Here is a 19183-nt window from a genome sequence, read left to right as displayed (position 1 = left end):
CTCTTTGCTGTCTACTTGGCAACTGTACCTTCTGATAATTAAAAGTTATTTTTTAAATCCACTTTTCTTTCAACTCTTGTTTTTCTGCTTCTTGCTACTTCTCTGAGAGAAGATAACGTGCTTTTAGGAAAGGAAAACTGCAGATCTTTTTAGTTTAATTTTTAAAAAAAAGCATAAAAGCAGCAAAACTAGGTGAATGTGAGGAGCTTTTTAGCATGCATGTCACTGCTGCATTTCTAAAAATGCAGTCCAGTATGGAAAACTTTGACTTTCAGAGCTCTGGTGCCACTTGCCCCTCTAAAATCAATAACCAAGGCTCCATGGTTGGCTTAGGAAGCAGTTCCAGTTACCCAGAAATGACAGGAGTTGTTCAGCACAGGGATCCTCTGGTTTCAGCACATACTTTCATTGCTCTGTAGTGTTTTGAGAGGCCGAAGGGTGGGATGCAGCTTCAGTGAATTTCCAGATTCCTAACAGTGTGAGGGACTGTTTTTAATAGTGATGATAAAAACAGCTATTCCCAGTTGGAGATTTAGTCAGTGGTATAATTATCAGAGCTATGAAATAGTGCAGAGATGGAAAAAACTAAGGCTTGAAACTTATTTTCTTGAGGGAGCTGTTTGAAATTATTTTCTGCAAGCTCACAGAGAATTGGTGAGAGATATCAAATGGTGAGGGCTCAAGATTGGTGATTGTTTTGGTAATTCAGTATTTGGGCTGGCAAGCTGCAGCTGGCTTTTGGGAGAGAGTTGGCTGTTGAAAGCTAGGGTGGTGAGTGGGAGCTCTGGAGTGGCACATTTGGTTTGTAAAGTGAGGATTTCCACAGCAGGGTCACAATCCCCAGCTCCAAAGCTGGCTCACTTAAACCATCCCTCCTAAACCACAATTGTGGGCTCCTTATTTTCTGCTTCACTTCTTAGTAATTTGGTGGGGTTTATTCATATTTTCTCCATTTTGTCCAAGAGGGAGAAACTCTGAGAAGAAAATACTGTTTGTGCTAGAGGGAGCAATGGGAATATTTGGTTTGAGAGCAATGCAGGTATTGTTTCCTTTTCTGTCTTGATTATAAAGCTGTTTTTTGGACCTGTTAGAGCTGGTCTAGAGGAGAGCAGACCACAAAGATGCTCTGGGAACTGGAGCACCTCTGCCCTGGAGCCAGGCTGGGAGAGCTGGGAGTGTTCACCTGGAAAAGAGAAGGCTCTGGGGAAACCTTGGAGCCCCTTCCAGAGCTTAAAGGGACTTGGAAAAAAGAGGAGTGTGACTTTTAATGTGAGCAGATAGGGATGGGACAAAGGAGAACAGTTTTAAAATAAAAGAGGGGAGATTTAGATTAGACATTGGGAAGAAATTCTTCCCTCTGAGAGTGGTGAGGCCGTGGAACAGAGGAGCTGTGGCTGCCCCATCTCTAAAAGTGTCCAAGGCCAGCTTGGACAGGGCTTGGAGCACCCTGGGATAGTGGAAGGTGTCCCTGCCCATGGCAGGGCATTAGAACAGAGTGATCTTTAAGGTCCATTCCAACCCAAACCATTCTAGGATTTTATGTTTTCTGTGTTTTATTCATAAAAAAAAAAGTTTCAAGTCTTGTTAAACAAACCCGAATCTGATGTTTTCAGTGGACTTTAGAAAAGTTCATACTTCCAAAATGGTTATTAATGGAAATAATTGCACCAGAATTATTTCTGGTGTCCTCTTGTAGGTCTGTGCCACTGAATTTTGAAGAGGAAATGTGGAAAGGGAAAGGCAGAAGCAGAAGTTGTCACAGTTCATAAGTGTGCAGAAGTTGTCTCTTACTGAAATTTCAATGCTATTTTGGGGCCTTTCTTTTTTCCCTAAGAACGAATTACAGTGGAATTTGTGCTATGCTTAGGATTTCTGAAATTTTAATTGTCTCAGTTGCTAGGTGTATTGACTACAAAGCTCTGAAAATATCAAACTATTTTTTACTTCAATAATTCCTGAGTTATTAATGGCAAAGAAATCTTTTAAAATAGAGCTAAAAAAAGATTAAAGATCTGTGGAATTGGTAGGTTTCCAGATTAGTTTAGATTTTACACAGTCCTTTGAAACATCATGCAATAAGATACTGTATTTAATGTTGGTCTCTTCTGCAGTTTATCAGTCCAAACCCCTGAGTTTCTCTGAAGCTGAGTTGGTTTAGCAGATATTTTGTGTATAACATTCTCTTGAGGATTTCTATAAACCCAGGTGCTACTTTGTCTGGGAAGGATTTGTAGTGTGTCCTCTTGGCTGCCTTGTGTCTTGTGAGCCCTTTGGCCATGACGTGTCCCAAGTCTGTGCTTTGGGTGTTCAAAGTCCTTTCTGCTCCCTTTAAATGGGTTCTGTGCTTTTTTACAAGCTGCAAAGCACTTTGGGGTAGGAAATACCCAGATGCTGCTTTGGGATCATTCATCTGCATTTGTGTGAGCCCAGCCCTGCTCACCACTGCCCTGTTCCCTCCCTGTTCTGCTGCTGCTGCTGTGTCTGTGCTTGGATGAGCTCTGCAGGTGCCTGATGGATATCAGGGGTCCACTTGGATCACAGCTCCTGTGAGTCTTGTCTGCCTTGCTGTGCTGTTCCTCTGTCACTGGTGAGGATTCCAGCTTTGTGTTGCTGGCTGTGGCACCCTGGTGTCCTGTTTCTTTCCCTTTCCTTGCATGACTTCACACTGCAGGCCTGGAGCTGTAGGAGTGAAGCTCATTCCTGGCAGCCCCAACCATGTCAGAGAGTCCCTCCCAAAGAGACCTGGTGGCAACAGAGCTCAGGAAGCCTCTGGTAGTAAAGAGTGGCTGCTCCCTGTCCAGGAAACTGGGGCTGAGTCATCTCTCCAGAAGCTGTGTCCTCATCCAGGAGCTATGTCACCAGGTCCAGGAGTTGTATGAGAACATGAGAAGGTTGTGTGGCATTCCTGGGCATGAGAAACTTCAGCAAGTTCAGCAGGTGCAGGTGCAAGGTGCTGCTGCTGGGTCAGGGCAGTCCCAGGTGTGAGTACAGGCTGGGACAAGAAGTCATTGAGGACAGCCCAGCACAGGACTTGGATGGATGAAGAGAGGAGTGTGAGCTGCTCAGAACTTGGATGGATGAAGAGAGGAGTGTGAGCTGCACAGGACTTGGATGGATGAAGAGAGCAGTGTGAGCTGCACAGGACTTGGATGGATGAAGAGAGCAGTGTGAGCCAGCCATGTGTGCTCCCAGTCCAGAGGGATAACTGAGTCCAGGGCTGCTTCCAAGCAGGAGTCAAGGGGTGTCATTCTCCCCCCAAAGAGTGCCCAGAGAAGCTGTGGCTGCCCCATACTTGGAAGTGTCCAAGGCCAGTTTGGATGAGGCTTGGAGCAACCTGGGATAGTAGAAGGTGCTCCTGCTCATGACTGGGGGTTGAAACTGGATGGATTTTGAAGTTTCTTCCGACCTGAACTATCAAGGGTTGAAATTGGGTTCTATGAAATGGGATGTTTTCAGAGAGCTCAGAAGTCTGAATTCCCCCCTCCATCAGGGATCCCAGTGAGATCTGCACTATGTCTCACAGGAAGTCAGAAGTGAGTGAGAGATTGGGAAGTGGTCACTCTCCATACAAGGAGGAATGTTCCTGTCCCTCCTGAAGACTTGACATTAATAATAAGCTGTGAGTGACTGTGGTGGGTGCTCCCTGCTGCAGGGGACAGACACATCCATCTGCCCACCTCACAGACTGTCCAGAGGAGGTTGTTGCCTGCCAGGACCTGGAATTGGAGTTGTCACATAAGGACTGCCAAGAGATCTTAAAGGTCAATATAAAGTTCATGAGATTACTGTTTATTGCTGTGGACAAAACAAAAAAGCATCATTTATTGATGGCTAGAATAGTAAAATAATAGTAAGAAACAAGCATAAAACCAAGCTTCTCTCTCCAGTTTCACTGTGGGATGTGACCTGCCCTGCCCTTATCCTTCCCTGGCCTTGGTGCGTTTTTTCTCATCATCTCTCTGTCATGTGTTCTTCCCCCTTTCATAAATGTTTCTTCAGTGATACCAGCTGCTTCAGTGATGGGCTCAGCCACATCCTGTGGTGGGACCTGAGGAGCTGGCTGGGAAGGATCTGGAGTAGTCCTGACCTCCTCCAGTAGAAGCTCTGTTAGAACCTGACACTAGTTAGTGATTTATATTTTTTTTTTGGTCTTAGATTGTAACCTGTTCTTTAGGAGCTTTGTGCTTTATTTTATAAGACACAGCTGGAAAGCCCAGTGAATCCAAAGCTTGTTCAGAGGGTGTGGGTAGTGGTGTGTCTTGTTTGTGGGTGGGTGGGTTGTTTTTAGATATTCCTAGGGAATCTGCTCTGGTGGAAGTTTGCAGATGCAATGAGGCATTTTGTTCCAAAATGTGCTGTGAAAAATGGTTTGAACATCTTTCTGCATGAAATCTGTCCTGAACTTGGGTATACTTGGATAGCTCTTTCCCTAAGTGCAGAGCACTTATTTTTTAGTAAACTGCTGACCTATAAATTTAAAAATTCTGAGTTCAGCATTTTTGCATTGTCCTTGTGAGGTGGAAGATAGTTCTCTGTGAAAGTGTGACATTGAGGCACCAGCAGTGGCCTACTTTAAACAAAAGTTTGAAAAAATTTAAGGTTTTGTGACGATTCATGGGACATACTAAAAATAGCAGAAAATGCTCTTATGTGAGAACAGAGTGTGTTCAGGAATATGATAGGAAGAACCTGAACATTTTGAAAGACAGAAATCATGGAATTAGAGGAGGGGTTGGAAGGGACCTTAAAGATCATCTTATTCCAACCTCCTGCTGTGCAGGAACTTCTCCCACTAGACCAGGTTGCTTAAGGCCTTATCCAGCCTATCCAAATATTTGCAAGTAATGGCACAGTTACTTCTAAAACTCTTTTTTGGTACTGTTGTACTTAATCTAGTGTTTGTGCTGCTGAGTAAGGCTTGCTGAATTTGGATTTGGAGACTCTTAGGAACAATCTGGACACTTTAGAGATGCCCAATGGGTATTGGAACCTCCCAGTCCTGCACTGGACTGGCAGAATGAGTCCATGTGGATGAAACTTGTTCTGCTTTGAGTCTTTTTTGTGGCTGTGTGGGGTTTGGTTTGCTTTGGGTTTTTTGTCTCTGCTGAAAAGGTATCCACAGTGGTATAGGACAGAGAAATGCACAAAATAATCTTTTGGTTGAAGGGTAAGATTCCACAGAAGTAAATAAAAATGAATTCCCCTTATTCTTCTAAACTGTGTAGGTCTGGACCTCTGATCAGGGAATATGGGGTGGTCTCAAAGGAGAATTGGCAACCCAAGGGCTGGTCCAAAGCATTTAGAGCCCTAGAAACCTGTTAAAGCCATATTTCATTCAGTGAATTGGGTTTTAAAGCTGATGAAATTAGTTCTTCAGGTTGGCTAACCTGCTGTGGGGTTTTCCTCATTAGCAAAGTTCCAAAGAAGGAACTGTATTTATTTGCTGGATATTTAGAAGTCAGCTGTAGGTTTGTTCTGCTGTTTTAGAAGCCATTTAATACCCCATGGAGAGATGTGCAGGAGCAATTATTTCTTTGCATTTTGTGCCATGGTGCAGGGGGGCTTCTTCCCTATGTAATGTCTTGCATGAGATTTTTGATTTTCTGGTGACATTTTACTTTGCTACTATTTACCAATCAAAAGGCCAGACCCTTGCTGGAGTACACAGATGCAGAGATACCCAAAGAAACACTTGTAATCAGAGTTTTGCAACTGAGTTTATTTCTGTTGTGTTATAATATCTGCCAGGAAACAGGAGAATCAAACTTCAAGAATTAAAAGGGATCCTTATCCCTTGCTGCTGAATTGCTAACAAACTGTTCCTGGTGAACTGGTGAGGAATTTCTGTCAGGCAGGGCATGTGATGGTCACTTTATGAGGTGTCACAGCAAAAACAGATCCACCCTCTGCGTGCCAAAGTGAGTCAAGTGCACCAGGATCTCTGCTACCACAGGCAAAGCAGGGTGATGAAATGAGTGTTGGCAATCCTAATCTGCCATGTCAGGGTTGTAATAATACTAATACTACTACTAATTATGATAATAATAATAATCAGGATCTTTTTTAGCAAGCTTATGTTGTGCTCTTGAAAAAGATGGGATTCTTCTTACTGGCTTCTCTAAAGTGGGACAGGTTGGCTCTGTCCTAGTGCTCAGGCTGATCTTTCATAGAGGCAGTCTGGGTTTCTGCCTCTGGTGGTTGTCCTGAAACTCCCTTTTCACGTCAGTTCTGCATCTTGCAGTCTTTTGTACCCATCTTTGCATGTGCAGGAGCAATCCAGCGAGACCTCAGCCTCACAAAACCAGGGCACGACGTCTCCAGAGCTCTGGGAGTGCTGCTCTACTATATTTGGAACCAGCTCTATTGCTTCTATAATAGGAAGGCTTCTGAAAGCTTTCTCCTTCCTCTCTCCCCAAGAAAGTAGCCTTTCAGCTGAGCTTTCATTAATTCCCAATCTGCATGGCAAAACAGATATTTTATAGGCTAAATAATTCAGATGTGGCCTCGAGTGTGGTGTGTTCAGGGAGGATTTTTGCCTGTGCCCTGTGAGCTGAGGGTGCAGCAGGCACAGCCCCACTCACAGGAGCTCTGCTACCCCCAGTTTGTCATTCAGGGCATGTGGCAGTGCCAAGGCAGCTTTCTAGAAAGCAGAGTGATGTGTGAGCCCCGTGTGTTTGTCACCAGAGCTGCAGCAGCACTGCCCAGTGAGGGATTTACTGGTTTTGTTTTCCTCTTGGATCAAGCAGAACAAATCTAATGAGCCAGTTCTTAACTTCTTCCCAGCTGAGCAGCGAGTGATGTCCTTGCCCAAATTGTGCAAGGCAGCTGAAACCTTTCAGGAATAGCTGAACAAGGGAAACACTTGTAATATTATTTTTCCCAATACTCATGCAGGGCTAAGAGGGTGCAGCAGAGCTTGTCTTTATTTTTTTTTTGTCTTCTGAGATTTTCCTTTTGAGGGGACAACTTTAGTCCTTCCAATGCTTACACCACCTAGAGAGATAGCATGTAAACCACAAATGTGGAGCCTTTCATTCTCTATTGACGTGATCTTGGAAAGAAAACAGGTTCTCCCTGTAGTGCTTCATTGGAATAAGCATTTCACATGCTTATCAGTACAGCAAGTAGTGCTGTTTGACAGCAGTGAGGAATCAAATGTTGCCTTGGAGCCCTACATGCTCATTTCCCTGCTTCTGAAACACTGCATTTTGCCCACTGTGCATTCAGAAGTGTTTTTTTCCCACTGAAAGGACCTAAAATCCATTTTCCAGCATGATTCCAGGTGTGGGTTGAAGATTGGCTGAGTCTAGTCTGGGTTTTGGAGAACCTTGTCCTGCTGGGTTTTGTGAGTTCCTGCCAAGTCAGGGGTGAGTGGGTTCAGGGAACTGACCACTTTGGGTTAATTCTGTCCTAGTCCAGCTCTTTGAGCAGCTTCAGGTGACAAATCAGACAGGGAGGCAGTGCTGATAAAGGGCAAGGTGTGAAAGACTAAACAGATCCAGCTCCTGGAGTCTTGCCTCATAAGAGAGATGCTCCGGACCCTTCATCATCTTTGTGACCTCTGCTGATTCTGCTTACATGGGAATCTTCAGTTTTCATTTAAATTGCTGCTCTGTCTGGTGTGATCCAGGGATGGGAGCTTGGAGGAGCTTTGAGAAGGAAGGGCTGGAGTGAATTTGGTGGGAAAATGGGCAGAGGGTGATGGTAACCAGGTCCTGCTGCTTTGCCAGCCCTAGTTCCTGGTGCCTAGCAGAAGTGCCATCAGCTGGTTTTGGTGTGGGAGTAGACACAGTAATTCACATAAATTCCAGCTGGAGGCCCTGGGGCAGTTTCATTGCCTTTAGATCAGATAATACCAGATCTGACTGACCATTAAACAGAGGGCAAGCTGAGCACACAGGGTTTCCCAAGGCAAATGATCCCTGTGATGGCTCCTTTAGAGTTAAAAGGCAGTTCTTTAGGTGTTTTAAACACTGAAGGACAGTTAAAAAGAAATAGTTGTGCTCCTGTAGGTGTCTAAGAGGCTGAGGGCCTGGTGTGTCCATCACTTCATGTCAGACCCAGACCTAGCCTGGGAGCTGGTGTGGATCGTTCCCAGTGGGAGTACTGGGATGAGGAAAGATTTTGTGCCAAAGCCTCTTGCTTAGTAGAATCTGGTGCTGTTACAGGTGTCCTGAGGGGTGTTTGATGAGGGAGGGAGGGATGATTTGGCTGGGGGATAGCAGAATTGCATGTCTGGTGAATTACTCTTTTGGAGACAAGGATCATTTAACAACCTAAGCTTGAGCTCCATGGTGGAAGTATGGACATGGAACCTGGTTCTTGCAAGAAAACAAATACCTTTACCTTATTATAAAGCCTCAGCACTGACTTTTTCCACCTCAATGGTTATTCTTGTTATTAACTCCTCTGAGTTCTGCTCTGAAACACTCTCTGCTTCTTTCTGCATCCTGAGTGTGCTGATGCTCTTTGCCCAGCTGATCCAGAGTGACATCCCTGTGGAGCATCCCAAAGCTTCCCCTGCATGGAGGTGGGGTGGTCAAATTTGTTTTTACCAACAGGGTGCTTGTTGCTCAGATCCAGTCCCGAGGCCGTGGCCTCTTTTCAAGAAAGTAAATTTTCTGAGAGGATGTGCCCACCCCTTGAACTGGTTTGTTGATCAGTTACTGTTGCTACAGCTAAAACACACTTGCACTTATCAAAATATCAAAAGCTGTAGTGAATTGCTACACAGATGGGGAGACCTTGACTGCAGCCTGGTTGAGTTGATACATTTGTTTTCCTAAGCTGCAGCAGTTTTCAAACCTGGTGATAAGACAGGGAATTTTGTGGGACCGTTCCCTGAGCTGCTGTCCGCGGCTGAGAGGATGTGCTGCTTTCTGCTGCCAAAACCCGAGTCCTTCCCACGTCTTGTGCAGAAAGGCATATGTTTGGGGGTGGTTTCAGAGAGGGAGAAGAGCACGATTAGGGTTTTAACTTCCTCTTCTGTTTTGTTTCTCTGTGCATCTGTATTTCAGTTTTTCGGGCTGTACCCGACTCTGTGCAAAACTTAAATCGGCTGCAGCTCCTTCTGCTAAGGATCAGCCTTGGTACAGAAACAGTGGTAGTTAAAAGGCAGTAAGTATATCTGCTAGCTTAAATGCTGTTCTTTTTTTTTCTTTTTCTTTTTTTTTTAATCCACAAGCACAGCTTTTTACTCCTCACACAGTAGGAATTTGTCAGGAGCTTGCTGGCATTAATAGTCTATTTCAGCTCTTTTCTATAGCCCAGCAGCTACAGAGGGGGAAAAAGCATGCTTTGTATGGAGCTGTGGTTGGGTCTGTGCTGCAGTGCCCATCTGAACTTGGCTGTGTCTATTTTGTCAGCTTTTGCTTCCCTCTAGTAGTTGCTGGTCTCTTCCTAAACTCACGAAATCCCACCATACAATGCCTGTGCTTGAATCAGGGTTCTGGCTGCTCCTGACCTGAACCACTTCTCTTGATGGATTTGCTTCTCGAGTTCTTTACTGCAAACAAGATATCTTTGGGTTTTAATTCTTTGTCTGGCTTTTTTATCTTTTAATTCTCAATTGATCTCCAGAGGAATGGGACTAGGACAAAACATGTGGTATTCTTGACCAGGGATCCATGGAGAGGGTTTAAGCTATTGGAAAAGTGAGTGGCATTCTTGAAATGGTGTGGTTGCTTTTATTTGGGTGTGGATATAATCATGTTTCTGTGATACAGTTCCTGCTGGGTTTGAAATGCTAGTGTTAGTAAAGCCAGAAGAGAGCCAGACAAAAGCTTGGAGAAAAGTCAGAATTTCAGTGCCTCTTAGTGATGGTTCATGGGAAAGTTACGATTTTGTGTTTGATTTTCCTAAAGCACCGGGCATATGCTTTTTCTTCTCTGTGAATTACTGTTTGCGAATATATATCTTTACAGCATGAGAACATCAGAAACAGCTGGTTTTGTGCCTAGGTTTCACTCATAGAGGTAGGTCCTTGTTAGAGACTCTGGGTAGTCTGATGAAAATGGTGTTTAACTACAAAACTCCAATTTCTGCTGTTGCTGATCATGGCAGCCTAATTCCTGGTCTTCCTGAATCCCTGGAGCAGAGGACATGCTCTCCTCCTCCTGCTCTGCCACTGCCCTACCTCCATCTCCTCCACCCCACACATTTCTTAGCCTTGTGTAGAGCTCAGCAGAGATTTCTTCATGAAGACTGGAATGTGTTTATATAATATTTTATATATTATTTTAGGCTCCTGCTACTCAAATGTAGGCAAATGCTTAACCTCTTATTTGCCATCATTAGGCAAACCATGGAATTGCTGTAGCAGACATCAAGTCAGATGGATCTAAACCAGCTTCTGTTTTTTCCTGTCTGGAAGGTTCATCCTTCATCATTTTCCTGGCAAGTGTGGCTACCAAGAGCAGGTTTTCCAGGCCAGGAGTGTTTAGTGGGAGCACTGATTGTGAACCACACTGGTCAAAGAGTGCTGAGCTGGGCATAGAGGGGATTCTTCTGTGTTGGGAAGAGAGTGATGTGAGAGGGTCAATCTCTGCACAAGCAGGGGTAGGGCAGCAGTAGGAGCACTGGGCAGAGCTGCTGAAAAGGAGAGAGTAACCTGCTGCAGTAAATCACAGCTCCCTGGGGACAAGGTTCCATAGTTAGCATCCTCAAATGGCATTCCTTTATTACGGCATCATTGTGCACGGTCCTCTAGAGAGGAAGCAAACGGTCTCTAAAACAATCTGCTGGCAGCTCAGGCTGGAGTATTTGAGGTTTTCCAGGGCTCTTTTGCTGTGTCACTCTTCCCTTTAATGTTCCAGCTTGAAGGTTGTTGTTCTTTCTCCATCAAAGTGCGTTAAAGCGCCGGTAAGAGTGTCTGCTCCAAGGACAAGGTGGAGAAGGCAGCAGCCCAGGGAGGGAGAACAAGAGATACTGCAGAACAGCTTTGTTTTGGTGTAATCTGTCTTATCTGCATGTGATGCAAAAACAGGGCAGTTTTCACAAGACCTGGAGGCTGTGTGGTGACATGTTTTCTGTCCTTTTATAAAATCCACCACGTTATTTTGATTAGAGCGCTAACGTAACTCCTGGCAGCCTCAAATCTCACTGCTAGCAGCTACTTCCCTCCAAATCCTGATGTGGTGCTAACAAGCAGAGAGATCTTGGGCGTCCTGTTTACATGGAGCTGGGAAGACAGCGTGTTCCGTGGGAGGTGCCAAGGTAGCACTGCAGTTGGATATAAGGTGAAAAAACTCTCTGTGTGCAGACAGGCCATGGTGGGTCTGTTCATTTGTGTTTGGTGGTGTTCAGGAACTCCAGCTGCAATATTGGCATGGTGATGTTAAGTTCTTTTATATCTGAGTATCTTTTATATCTATGCATGCGTAGCATGTTTGTGTTTGTTTACATTTATATTTATATGTATAGCTATTCTCTTTCATGGGAAAGTCCATGTCCTGATCACCTGTGCTTGTGATTTCCTCATGTAGCTCTCTGTTGTTTGGTTTTTTTAGGTGGCAGAGACACGGTGAAGCTGAGTGTGGGGCAGGCAGAGCTGATGGGGGAGCCTGGGGTGTAGCCCAGGATGGACTGGCTGTGACGACGTGCCTTAGCTGGAGAGAGGGCGTTACCATGAAGAGTTCCTGCAGAGCTGGCCTCCACAGGGAACCACTCAATTCCACATCCTCCACCTTCCATCAAGTCAAACGGTATGAACAGACTGCTCTGCCTGCAGCTGGGGATTCAGCACTGATTTCAGCCTTCTCCTTGTCCTCTCCTATTGTCTTGTGCTGTCACTCAAGTGTTTGCTCTAAATTCTGACTTTTGGGTAGTGTTTAAGTGAAACCTTGTAATGGCTTAAGGGCAGAAATGTTCTTTGACGTTTTTGTTTGATAATGACAACTACAGGCTCACTGCAGCTGGTAGTGTACTTGCAGAAGTCCTTGGGTTTTCTAGCAGCAGCTGTAAATCAGTTTGGGAAACATGACTTTGAAGTAAAGCTTAATTGGCGAAAGGCTCATCAGAGTAGGCTTTAAAACATGCAGGCAGCTTAAAGCAAGTGGAAATGCTGGCAGTCATTGTTGTGGTTTGTCTTACTATGGACTAAGTAATTAGATTAGTTTAAGCTCAGATTTTGCATTGCTCACTCTCCTGTGTCTCTTATTAAGGAGAAATGCACAATTGATTTCAAACACTTGTGCTTATGTGACAATTAAGTGAGTGCCTCTCACTGTGTCTCCTTATAGGAACACGGTGCAGAACAGTTTGTCCTCATGCAAATGCGAGGACATGCCAGTTTGCTGGAGTCCAAACTACTTCAAAATATATGTGTATTTTTTTTTTTTAATTCTTTTTCTGAAACCAAGGCTCTTAAACTTCCTCAGTCTGGAGGAAGAGCGCCAGCCTTTTGGTTTCCAAAGGCTGTGTGGGTTTAAAGCAAACTTTTAACCTTTGTTCCTTGTGGTTGTGTAGACAGCATATACTTGCTATGTTAGTCTCATGGTAATTTAGTGCTGGAAAAGACTTCCTGGGTCACCCAGCTCCTTGCTTTCCCAAGCAGGATCTCATAATCCCTTCTGTGAACTTAGTCCAGCTTGAAAACATTTACATCTTTTCTTGCATCTTGTCTTCTCTCCTCCTGTAGATCGAGCCATTACTGAGGATGACAGATCTTGCTGTGCAATTAGGAACTTTCTTTTCATTCCCAGGCTGAACATTCATGGCAGTTTATAGACTCATTTGAGTTTCTGTTCCTTTATTTTCCTTCTGCCTAAGGACCATTGCTTATTTTCAGTGGTTTACCTCTTCTTCTGCATTCTGTAAAAGGGAGTTTTAACCTTTACCTGTGGTTTTGCTAAGTGACCCAAGTGTCCTCTAGTAGCTTCTTGAGTAGCAATTGCTGCTGTTTTGTGTGATGTTCCCCACTGAATATTCTCAGTCCTGGCTAGAAGTGTGTGCTCTGGCTGAAGGGCTTCTCACTGCTGTCACAGCATCACCTCCACTTCCCTGTTTCATGGATGTCTCTAATGGTGGCCAGTTCTCCTCAGTTACTCCCATAATTATTGGTGTTCCTCTTGCTGGTGCATCACAGGCTGCATTTCTAAACTCTCCTCAGTTTCTGTTACTTAGAGCTTTTTGCCTCTGCTGTTTTGGAACTGCCTCTATTTCTGTGGGTGCAGAATTAGTGCTGAGGTCATTCCTAACAAAATCAGATGTTCCCAGGGCTGATTCTTGAGGCATGTCTTTGGTTTCCAGGCTGGTATTTTCTTATTCAGCATCACCTGGGGCTGTCTGCTGCTAAGCCAGCTTCTTTGTCTGTTTTCCCATTTCTGTGCCAATCTGTCTTAACCAGTAAATCTCTTTGTGCTCTCTGAAGACCATGTGAGGAAGATATAGTAGATTGGTGTAAAAAGATGGCTCTTTTGAGAACCTTGAGGTTAGTCTGGCATATTGAACTATTCCCTCTTCCCCTTTTTTCTCTGTGTCACATTAATCTTCTTTGCTTGCAAAGCACCTTTATATTGGAGTCAGAATATGAGCTCTGGAGAGGCTGCAATCATTCTCCTTCTCTTTCTCCCCTGCAGTGCCCCCTCCAATGTGCCACATGTTTATTATCTCCTATTGTTGCCTTTCAAGAGGTTTATAAATCCTGTTTCTTGGCCTGCAGTGCATGAGCCTATCTGGTTTGGATTCTCAAACTGGGATGAGCCAATCCTCACAATTTTTATGAAGCTCTCTAATCCTCCTCCTGCCAATGCTGTTGTTCAGATTAATGCCTGGGCTTTTGCCCTCATCATCACCCTTACCTCCCCTTTTTAAAAAGGTGCAAAGTCAAATTTGGGTATTATGTGTTGTGCTCTTGATTTCTACCCTGCCCTTGCTTGCAGCCCTGTTCCTCTTTCCTCTCACAAACTTTAAAAAACCTTTCACATTTTCTTTGTTGTTAAATATCTCTGCAGTGACTTAACATTGCACCAGTTCTCATGTTTATTCCTGGACTTTTTGATCTCTAAGATAGAAGTTTCCAAGTGATGTGACCTGAAACTTGTGTCTGCTTCTGGTATCCTTCACAAAGAAGGATCACATCCAGTTGGATTTGCTTTAGATCTTGTTTGGGATGTGTTCTTAATAATGAAAACACCACCTGACTCCTGGAGAATGTTGTGTGCAGTGAAATCCTCCCCAGCACAGCTGACTTCAGGAACCAGTTTCTTTGTCTTGATTTTCAAAAGGGCAACCTGATAACTTGCCTTCAGCTCTACTTTTTGCTAGTTTTTCTTTTGGATGCTGAGTCTGTTGCTGATCTTGTGGTCCAAGGTTAATTTCTGCAACCTTTCATGTGTTCTCATTACGTATGCACAAAAATGAAGGCTGTAAATAGCATCACTCTGTGTTGGTTCGTTAACACAGGAAAATTGTTGCACTGTGATATGAGGAAAGGTCTTGCTCCTCTTGCACTTCATAAATCAGGAAACAAATTAATAAAGGTAAAAAACATTTCCAGAAGGACACTTGTCACTTACCTGTGCTGCTTTGGGCACAAGCTCTCTGAAACCAGCAGTTTTTGTCTTGTTTTCCCTCTGATTTCCCCTCATCCTGTCCCCTCACGTGTGCCATCCCATCATTTCTGAGCTACACATTTCTGGAGCAGCTGATAATTTGAATTCCAAATCTTTCAGTTGATTTTGTTCCCTTCTGCTTTGTCATCTCTGTGTCATGTCTGGATGGTTGGGAAGCAGGGCTTTGAGCTTCCTGAGGCTCAGCACTGAATTGCTGCTACAGCTCTCCCTTCATGGTAAGTGCTTTTATACAAAAGCCTGGCAAAGCAGTGGCACTTATTTTGTACAAGATTTAGGAAGTAGCCAAGGCAGCTGTGCTTTACTGAAGGGTGTGGGTGTGTTTAGTGTAAAACATGTTCAAAACATTGATGGGTGGGAGCCCTTGAAGTGAAGTGGTCTGTGTTGGGTTTGGGGGTGCACTCTGTCACCAAAACCTCAGTGTGCTGCAGATGATGGGCTTGGTGGGATGGATTTTCTGGCTGTGCTGTGTGCAGCTGTATTTGGGTGTTGTCTCCCCCTTAGTCAGGTTATCTGAGCACCTGACACAGGTGAACAAGCTGGGGAGGGACCCAGCACTAGGAGCTGGGTTCTCACAGTGCTTTGAGCTCCTCAGCTCTGCTGGGCCAGCTCTCCCCCATGGTTTTGGCATTCTTCCCCTTGCCCCAGGCTGGCCAGTGGAGCAGAGAGCCCTTCTTCAGCAGCCACATGCCTTCTGTTTGCCTTCAAATCCCATCTCATCCTTGCTGGCTCTCCCTTTGCTGCAAGAGGCATTTTGGAGGTGTTGGGCAGTGGGTCAGGAGCAGTTGCTGCTCCAAGGGGAGTGGGTTTTCAGGAAATCAGATGCTTCCACAGCTGCCAGAGTCAAACCCACCCCTGCTCTGGAGCTTCCCAGCCCTCCTTTCTCTGAGCTTGGACCCTTGCCATGCTCAGAACAAACTCCATGAGCAGCAGAGCTCCTTCCATCCCGGGACTTTCCCGCCCAGGCAGAATCCATGGAATGCCTTTGAAGCAGCTCTGTGTCTGCTTTGCCTTGCCCTGGCAGTGCAGAGGGGATGGAAATGGTACTGGAGATGGAGCCCAAAGGACCCACCAAGCCCTTCCAGAAATAACAAGTGGTTGACCGTGGTTAACTCCCACTCAGTGCTCAGTCCTTGCTAATTGTCAGTGTCCTTTATGGAGGGAAACTATGGACAGAGAACTGGGATTCCAGGGAAGAGGAATGCTTTGCTAGAGGTGTGGGGTTTTTATTGTTGATTTTTTTTCCTTCCTTTTTTTTTTTTTCTTTTTGGCTTCTGCCTTGTATTAGTATGTCCTGAGGGGTTTTTCAGAGTTGTAGTTGGCACTGTGCAGTCAGCAACGTGAGGAGCTTTTGTCGACTGGAGTTGGTGTTTACAAGGAGAAATCCATAGGAAACTTGGGGGTTTTGATGGAAATTTTCACCCTCATAAAACCTACCAGTGCTTTGCCCAGAAAACTTGCAGTGTGAATATGCTGTTTGTGAAGATCAGGCTTTTTTGTTATTGTTGTTCTTGCTGGCCAGAGGAAATCTTTTGGCTTCACAGGGCATCATCAGAATCCCTGAGCTGGGAGCTGCAAGGAGAATTAAGGCTGGCTGTGGACCTTACAAAAGAATTGTGAAAACTGAGTCTTTTCTAACAGTTTTTCCTCCAACTCTGGAGTTTGCACTAAAGTAGATATATTATTGTTTTAGGCTGCTGTGATTTAGAACATACATAAATACAAAAGGATGCTGGAAGATTCTGGCCAGCTTGACAAGTAGAATCATGGAATGATTTGGGTTGGAAAAGACGTCAAAGCCCATCTCATTCCAACCCATTGCCATGGGCAGGGACACCTCCCACTAAACCAGGTTGCTCCAAGCTCCATCCAGCCTGGATTTGGATATTTTCAGGGATGAGGAATCCACCAATGGGTTATGGGTCTTCCCTTGGGTGGGGAGAGAAGATGTGTGGGTGTCTGAGCTCATAAAAAGGAATATATTTCTGTATCAACAATGTGTAGTAACCAACTTGATAAAACTGCAGTGGAAACAAGCTGTAGTTAGGACTTGTAAAAACAGCAGTGTCATTCCAGCAGTGCAAGTATCCTGTTTTTCAGACATGGCTGATTAGAAATAGAAAAACTGGCCCCTTTATTTCATCAGCTTAAGGATGGAATAACAGTATAAAGGCAGCACTGCTCATTGTTTCAGTGCTGATCACTCCTGGCAGAATTCTCTCTTATCAGCAATTTAAAACTGCACATTTGGGATTGAAAACCTTTTATGTTTGCTCCTGTGGACTTCTGAAGAGTCGTTGTCTCTAAAGATAAAATTAGAGAGCTTGATAACTTAAAGGGTGGAGGAAAGCAAACAGAGTTATTCTGGAATGAAGTGTCATAGGGAATATGTGACTTCACCTTTTAACAACTATTTTTGGTGGTTTTAAATATTTAAAAGCTTACCTGCAGCTGCCACAACTCTCTGCTTGCCAGCTCTGAGAAACAGGGGAGTCTGTGGGTGGGGACTGGGCTCTGGTTCATCTTCAAAGCAATTTCTGCTGGGAAGCCTTGTTCTAATTGTAGGAGCTAGAGATGAAATGTGCTGCTGACGTGCAGGGAAGAAGCTGTGATTGCCTGAAAGTTCATTCTCAGTGTCCACAGCAAAGGGCTGTGAGGTGGGGGCTGGTTTTTTCCAAGTGACACTTTCAGGTAAGGCCCATTGCTAAGATGGCTTTTAAAATGAAAGTTCTCTTCCCTGCTGCTGGAAAACTCTGAAGCAGGTGGCAGCTGGTCTTGTGGAGTTTGCAGTGCTCTTCATAGCTGTCTGAAGTTATTAGATGAAGGTTTTCTTTAAATCCAGATCCATTAAAACATGTGCAATGAACTGAATGCTGAATTCAAATGAGGCAATTACTCTGGCAGTAAAACTTCTGACTAAGGCATAATTTTGTTATGTAAATTATAACTTTTCAACCTTAAATGGTATTGTTGGCTTAGCCAGGGACTAACTGAAACATAGGAAATATAACCTTAAACAAGAAATCTGTAATAGGTGAGGCAGAACTTTACCCTTTGTCTTTCTCCATAGACCAGAAATAGCTGGGAGCAGCTGAACCCACTGTGCTGGCTGAACATGTCCCCTGAGCCTGTTGGGGAAACCAGTTTAGTTCTGTTTTTATTCATATAATGCCTGGTCTCACTTCCATTTGCAGCTTCTCTTAATGAAGGGTGTTGAGCTGATTGTCCTGCTGGATTCCTGAAAACTGCTTGAAGAAAGGCTTTTAAAAACAAGCTCAGCTCATCTTTCAAACACCTTGGCATGAAAACTCATGAATGAAATTTGATCTTCTGCTCCTGGCTCAGTAGATTTCAGCATGCAAAGTCGTGTTTTAATTGTATTCATCTCTTCTCCCCAGGGTACAGTGGCGAGCAGCCACCAGAGCTTTTTTGTGTCTAGTCTGGGAAATGTCCTTCTGGAAGGGAAGGGAGGGGAAGGCTGCAGGCACTGTTCTCTGCAGCAGTTTGCTGCAGTGCTTCACCTGCTGCTCTTCTGGGCTGGGTTTGGCCAGGTCACATCAGTGGCCTGACCCTGCTTCACTGTGAAGTACAACCAGAATGAGGCAGCTCCTGTGAAAAATGAGGCCAAAGCAAACTCCAGCAGCCTCAATTTCCCATTCTTCTCTCCATGCATCTATTTCAACGCCCCAAAGTTCTATTTTTATGAGATTATTTTAGTTTTTAGCATCCTGAGGAGGCAAACAAAGTAGCTCAGTTGCATTTTGCAGAGGAGACTAAACTGGGAGGTGACCCAATTCCAACGAGCTGGAATTAGCACAGGAGGGGAGAGAATTAACCCAGGGCTGGGTAGGTGTGTGTGCAGACTGGGATCTCTTACCCATAGTCTCTAGGTGAGATACAGGTGGTTTTGACATTTTCTGGTTTCAAGAGCCAGGTGATGAGCTCCCTAAAAAATCCAGAGGGAAGGAACATGACATCTGCATTTCCAGCAGCTGCTTCCTGGCCTTCAAAGCCCTGCAGTGTCAGCATCATCCAAGGGCTCCTTCACAGCTCTGGAGCTCCTGACTGTAAAATCCCATCCTTGGGAGTGAGTGTCCTTAGCTGGATGTCATGCTACTGTCACTTTGGGGGATGCATCTGATGTATAACATCAGGACCCTTATGGGAAAGTCACCAAATTTGCCATTATCAATATGCTAAAGGAAAGATTTCATTGCCCAGAGAAGCTGTGGCTGCTTCATCCCTGGAAGTGTCCAAGGATGGCTTGGATGGGGTTTGGAGCAACCTGAGCTAGTGGAAGGTGTCCTGCCCATGGAAGGGTGTGGAACAAAATGAGCTTTTAGGTCCCTTGCAGCGTGAACCACTGTGTGATTGTGGGTGATACTAGGAGATTAGATATCCCCTGGGATCTCTGGTTGATGTAATTACTCTTGCTAATTTCCCTTTTGAGCTTTAACCACATTTTATCTACTGAAAAGAGTGTGTGTGGTAGCTGATGTCCAGATAAAGCCTGTGACCCGTGTGTGCCTTACAACTGGATTAAGGAAAGAACAGGCACAAGGATGGCTCTAGCTCAAGAATGAACCACTAGCTATGTTTTCACAACTGATACA

The 19183-nt window shown here is 44.6% G+C and overlaps 1 protein-coding gene across 5 annotated transcripts in view; it reads left to right on the top strand.

Annotated features, from left to right (window-relative positions):
- Window positions 1–19183, top strand: part of FBXO34 (F-box protein 34) — a 38470-nt gene that overhangs the window by 16366 nt on the left and 2921 nt on the right. For 2 of the 5 annotated variants that reach the window (XM_056492520.1, XM_056492518.1), the window contains 2 exons: window positions 9018–9117; window positions 11508–11702. In XM_056492520.1, coding sequence (XP_056348495.1) covers window positions 11626–11702 — 77 coding nt within the window. In that variant the 5' untranslated portion in view covers window positions 9018–9117; window positions 11508–11625. Of the gene's footprint in view, window positions 1–9017; window positions 9118–9923; window positions 9975–11507; window positions 11703–19183 lie in introns of all 5 variants that reach the window. The other 3 variants (XM_056492521.1, XM_056492517.1, XM_056492519.1) reach the window with 2 other exon arrangements.

This window comes from Oenanthe melanoleuca, chromosome 5 (assembly GCF_029582105.1).
Source record: "Oenanthe melanoleuca isolate GR-GAL-2019-014 chromosome 5, OMel1.0, whole genome shotgun sequence".
In the NCBI taxonomy this organism is placed as follows: domain Eukaryota; kingdom Metazoa; phylum Chordata; class Aves; order Passeriformes; family Muscicapidae; genus Oenanthe; species Oenanthe melanoleuca.
This window is presented reverse-complemented; position numbering and strand designations above follow the sequence as displayed.